At 34.5% G+C, this 6,217-nt stretch overlaps 1 protein-coding gene across 1 annotated transcript; it reads left to right on the top strand.

The window, feature by feature from the left end:
* The first annotated feature begins 1,433 nt into the window (after positions 1-1,433).
* NUDX13 (nudix hydrolase homolog 13) lies at positions 1,434-5,687 on the top strand. The gene is made up of 6 exons (XM_086441740.1): positions 1,434-1,787; positions 2,023-2,112; positions 3,464-3,578; positions 3,692-3,775; positions 4,902-5,057; positions 5,252-5,687. Exons 2-6 carry the CDS (start codon positions 2,042-2,044, stop codon positions 5,549-5,551), a joined length of 726 nt encoding a protein of 241 aa, XP_086297866.1. The 5' UTR covers positions 1,434-1,787; positions 2,023-2,041; the 3' UTR covers positions 5,552-5,687.
* Positions 5,688-6,217: the final 530 nt, after the last annotated feature.

Raw genomic sequence — 6,217 nt, 5'->3', positions numbered from 1 at the left:
TTTAAGCACAAGCTTGTTAGCAATCTTTTGTTTAATTCTTTAAAATTCACGATTTTTTTTATTTTTTATTTTTTCAATGAAAGTATTATTCTCCAGATTATTGAACTATTTTGAATAATTCATGCATTTTAAGTTAAAAAAAAAATAAAACACATTTTTTTTACAAATTTTTATAAAACTTAGTTGAAAAAAATACTTCTATAACTTGTTGTATGTTGCAAAGTGTAAACTTGTAAGTTATGACGTGTAACACAAGATGACTTTGAAACGGACATATTTCAAAATTTTGGAGGAATCTACCTTTTTACATGACAAATGTCCCTTTTATCTCTAAAAAAATAATAACATGTCCCTCTACGTTTATTCAAGATTACACCTTAATTTTTGAAACGATGATTTGTCCCTTGACTTTGGTCTTCTTTTATAAACTAATGGAACAATAACCTCACTGTTCTCATTATCAGCACCATCATTATTATGCCACCAATGTATCATCAACATCACCATCACCTTTAACACAACCAATTTCATCATCACCATCACTATTAACATCACTATCATGTTATCAAACTTTTGAAATGAGACGGATAATACACGTATGAAGCATATACCGCATATTTTTCATTTATCGAATTTTTGACTAAATTTCAGATCGAATTTCTATAATTCAAAATCGAATAGAACTAAGATTTTTCACTAATTGAATTTTTGTCGTATTCTGAATTGCTAACAATGCTCGACCACACCACATTACCCATTTTCATTTCAAGCTGCTATTATTAGATCAAGAAATATTTACCTTACTAACTTAATAATATTTTAAGCCTTGCTAAGCGTCTTTTTGCTCAAATGGATTACCACATAAGCAATCCACACCAAAGCCCTCTAAGTTTCTTTGAAAAACTCAGATTCAAAAGAAAATTTTCAGGAATTTTTTTTTTAAAGCTTGATCCTAGATTTAAAAATGGATGGTTGCCAAACTTCCATCTAACTACCAAATTTAAAATCAAAATTCAACGGTGAAAATTAATCATTTTTTTATATAGATTTTTCATAGAATTTTTTCCTCTAAAACCCACCCTAAAGCATTAGATCATGTTTTCTATGTAAAATCCTTCCTAACTTAATAAGGCTACTTGGACTCTATTACATCAATCACAAAATAAAATAGATGCCATGTCTCATTCTTATAAAATAGGATAGGTGTCTACATGGAACGATTTAATTGGCTTTTAAAATACCTTGGAGTACTAATCAAGCCGTTTACGCAGCCCAATGTGTTTCTTTCTAATCATATTATGCCACGTAGACAACTTTCCTATCCATAGCAACGGGACACCGTATGGGATCTCGACTCATAAAAAAATTCGATGCCAATTGCCAACCAAATGTTTAAAATCTTTTAATTTTACTTATTTATCGACCTTCGTTGATTCTCTCTCTCTCTCTCTCTCTCTCTCACAGAGTAAGGAAATGTCTCTGGTTCATCCATTTTAAATTATCTTCGAATTTCGGTTGCCGTTGTTGACTTGCATTTAAAATTCGGTGCTCGTGATATTGTTAAAGAGAGTATGAGAATCGATCCGCTCGAAGTAGTCGGTCTTGCAGAAAATATCGATATTAATGCCCTGTCGTTTATCTCCTCTGATTCTCTGAACTTTTTCTTACAAAGACTTTCCCGAGCATTTAGGTTTAGGGTTTCACCCATTTATCGCATTGAATGCTGTTTTAGAGCCTTGTAGGCTTCTTGGTTATGAGAGCTGCTGCTTTTGTGTATTTAAACTAAGGTAATTCAGGCTTTCTTGTTCTTGAGCCTCTTATACTCTCTTTTTTTGATGCCCTAGGTTTGGGTTTCGTAAGATTTCTCGTATTTTTCTTAATTTTTGAAAGTTTTTGGTGATTCGTTCTTCCTCTTCTTCTCTTTGTTTGATGCCCTGGGTTTGGATTTTATTTTTGAAGATTGGTGGAGTTTTTCATAACGTTCTGGATTCCTGATTTTTCATTTTGTTTGTTTTTCGAAAGGTTTTTTGTGCAGATTATCATGTCTTCTTTGCTAGCTCGAACGGGGCGAGAGCTGCAACTTTACGAGGATGGATTTCGTCTTGTGGCTGGGTATGTTCTGTGTGTGTGTGTGTATTGGGTATTTTCTTCATTTGTAATTCGAAAGTTGTTTCCTTTTCTGCTTTAGATTTCATCTCTAATGCGTGAAAAATAAATTTCATGTGGTGCCTATGCTTAAACTTGGTATAGAATTTGTGAAACTTTTGGGTAGATTTCAGCTACTTTACATGCTTAATGTGATTATATATCTTAGGATTGTGAAGTTGATTGTTATGGTGAGAAACATGGCTGTTTTTCTTCTAAGGATGCATTTGGTTGAAGGGAAACTGAGGCTGGAAATACACAGTTCTCTAGTAGTTGTGTTTTTTCACACATTTGTGTGGTCCAAAATCATAACTCCTGGGTGTTTTAAACGGCCATGGGAGTTGAAATTTCAACTTTATTTAGAATTAAAAATCTCAATTCCTACTCTTCATGGGGATCTGAGGTCGGACTCCTCACTATTTTTCTCTTCTTCTTTGCCATGGCACTGTAGTTTGCCATCACAACCGTTCCAACTTGTGGTTGTTGCCAATTCCAGTCGTAGTGGATCTGTGTTTCCATCCCCTTTCTGCCGCAAAGGATTATGAGCTCAGCACATTAGAGGAATTCGTATGAGAGACATGAAATCAGAGAATTTCACCCTTGTAATTGGATTCTAAGATTTTTCATATATTTTCCTCAGATGGTATTTGCTAGTCTTCCTAAGGAAATGGGTCGTGTGATTTTAAACGAAATCTGGTGAAATTCGTCTCTTAAAAGTCAGATTGTTTGGGGCTTCTGGACTTGTATAATCGAGTGGATTTCATTTTCAAAGATGTTGACGGATGGAGAAGGGTCCTTCATATGTTGGAGAAGTCTCTCTCTGCTCGATTCAGATTGAGTTCTCGTGGAAATCAGTAAAAGCTGTGGAGTATTTGTAATTTAAAATAAATATTTTTATTCTCTTTGTTGAATTTTTCTCTTAATACAATTGATGAGGTCATGGAACCTATTAATGAGGCGATTTGGGGAATTATTTTTTCCTTATTTGCATTTCTTTGAAAAACAATCTTATTTTTATTTTAGAATACCATATCTATGACAATATGGTATGCTGGGTTTCCTAAGGAAGCTCTACCTGTATGGCCACTCCTATTCAATGAACGAAGAGTTGAAATTCCTGGGTTTTTGAATTCCAAGGAAGTTGTAACATCTACCACAGTACACACACCCAAAGATATGTCTTTATAGTATTGTTCTATTATACAATGATAATGGAGTTGCTTCTATGCATAAGCACTCCATTCAATCATGTTCCTTAGAACTTTTTGCTTGCATACAAGTGAACTGTACCTTACCCATTTATTCATTCAATACACAGGTGTATTCCTTACAGGATCATAAAAGATGTTGACGATCAGACTATTGAATTGAAGAATAGGCTAGAAGTCCTCATGATTTCTTCCCCGGATCGTAAAGATCTTGTCTTCCCAAAGGTAAGTTTCATTCCGCTTCCTTTCTAATAATTTTATTCAGTAATATTCAGATCTTCTTGTTACTTTGTTGGTGAGTATTGAATGTGATATTATTTTTGTGATTCGGTTGTCAGGGTGGATGGGAAAATGATGAGACTGTTGGCCAAGCCGCATGTCGTGAAGCCTTGGAGGAAGCGGGAGTAAAAGGAATACTCGATGTATGTTCATCTCATAGCTTGATGTCATAGCTCACCTTCTCATTTTTCTTCATTCTGATTTAAACCATGTTCTTAACTGACATCTCATCAATCTAGCTGGCTGGCCACATCTGGTTTGACCAGGTCAGCCTCTGGGTTGACCACATATCATGATCATCATAACTCTTATCTCGATTATATGGTCAGCCCCATAATTTCACTTGATGTCACAAATGAACATAACTTAATTAAAATACCAAACGATCTTCGCAAACAAAAACAATCTAAACTTTAAACCTTAGCTGGATATGGTGAAAAGAAGACCAAAACCACAACCCAACTCATGCTTGTGACTGGACGCGGAAACATGGAAAAGATTTATTTATTTTTAAAATTTTTTTTTATCATGTAGGTTTAAATGTGAAGGTGGGGTCTTGAAACCCAGATGTATTAGCCCTCTCAGCCCCTGATCTCATTCAAGTTTTACTGGTTTTCTTAGCATCGCAAAAGAGTACCTCAACTTCTGTTTCACTGTCAATTGGTTCCTTTCTGTATTAATATTGTGAAAAGAAGAATGATGAGCCAGATGTTTTGTGTATCTTATTTTACCTGAATTGAGAAATTACGAGTTTGTGTCCTGATTAAGAAAGATTTAGTTGTATCTTGTCCGAACTCAATTAATGCCCAATTTAATTTTCTCTTAAGGATTATGGCCGACTCTAATTAATAAGTGACATGAGATTTTTTGTGGAAAGAATATGAAGTATTCAATTTGAGAATGATCCTCTTTCTAACCTAGAATTATGATTGGCCAGTTGCAAGCAATGAGAATTTTGTATTCTCAGTATCTGTTGCACTTGTACAACACTAGAGATACTGAATTGTTCCACCAATTTGTTCATCTATTGCTTTACATTCTCTTCTAAATGCCACACTTTATTGAAATATGACGGGAGAAAGCATCGTCTCTTATGGCCATTTGGGAGCCGAAGGTCAACCATTCACTATTTGTATTATAGTCCCTTCATTTCAAAAAAATTATTTGAAGTTATGTTCAACGGTTATGAATAATCTAATGAAATTCTGCCTCGAATTAACGTTTCTCGCTATTTGAGTCTTGAATCATCTGAGCGGCTCTTTTGTATAGGAAAAGTGCCTGGGGGTTTGGGAGTTTAGAAGCAAGAGCAGGCAGAAGCAGAATAGCTGCAGTCTGGAAGGATCTTGCAGAGGTTATATGTTTGCGTTGGAGGTTACTGAGGAACTCGATGCCTGGCCTGAGAAGGATAACTACAGAAGGAGATGGGTATGTACCCCTCCCCCCACCCCCCCCCCCCCACCTCCCCCCCCAAAAAAAAAAAAAATAATAATAATAATAAAAATAAGGAAATAAACAGAAACTATGAAGTTATATCATAATTGTTTTTCAAATGTTGGAATGAGAAACATCTATCTAAGCTTTACTCTCAAGAGATGGTTTGTTTTCCTTTTTTTCTGTAGCTAAATGTAGAAGATGCATCCAGACTCTGCCGATATAATTGGATGCGTGAAGCTCTCGACAAATTCCAAAAAGTTGTGTCAGAATATAGGAAATATCAAAAGCGGAATGAGTTGATGGAGCCTTCTGCCGCGGCACCAATACCAGAGGTGTTGGGTAATCAGATCTTGACAGCGACCCACTTTCTGAAGCCTTCTAATACTCAACGGCTAGATGAACAATGTAAAATACAGTTCTGTTGGAGGGATGAATCATCATCATCATCTTACGAATTTCCCTGTACTCTGCGAGCAGAATGGTGAGCTTTCAATCAAGTTTGTTCATTAATCATGTTTTGTTCCTCTTGCTTTCTCTAGGTGGATTGGGTCTCTTGTATAATGGTATAACTCTGTAACTCGTTAAATTTCCGAAGGGAATAAATATCGATTTTCATAGAAATTGCATGATATCGGCGGTGATGGGTTGGTGCCAGATTCTGCACTTCTCACCCCAAATTTTCTTGGGCCAATCATTTGATCAATTGGCTTCATTTAAATTGACAGAATTAATGGTGAGCTGTATACATCTTAAGAATAATGCTCATTTATTGGACCAATGTTGCTCGACTTTGAAATCTGACCTATGTGAGGCGTAAGACGTGATCCTCACATGCTTGCAATTTTTTTTTTAAATTAATATTGTTGGATTTATTAATGATTAATATTTTTTAAAAAAATTATGCTAACTACAATGGTTTCCGAATTTGAAATTCAATTATCATATAATTGAATTTCAAGTTTTAATACCCTCACATTAATAGTATAATATATATTGATTTTTATTTCATCAAGAATAAAATTTATTTCTGAATAATAATAGAAAGTTTTTGTAGTAAATTATTATTTTTATTTATTACAAAATATATCTAAGTACTAATTTTTAATGATTTTCTTTGAATAATACTATGGTACAAAATTGATTTATGATTC

This window comes from Akebia trifoliata, chromosome 5, assembly GCF_017979445.1.
Source record: "Akebia trifoliata isolate Shusen 1 chromosome 5, ASM1797944v1, whole genome shotgun sequence".
NCBI classification, from domain to species: Eukaryota; Viridiplantae; Streptophyta; class Magnoliopsida; order Ranunculales; family Lardizabalaceae; genus Akebia; species Akebia trifoliata.
This window is presented reverse-complemented; position numbering and strand designations above follow the sequence as displayed.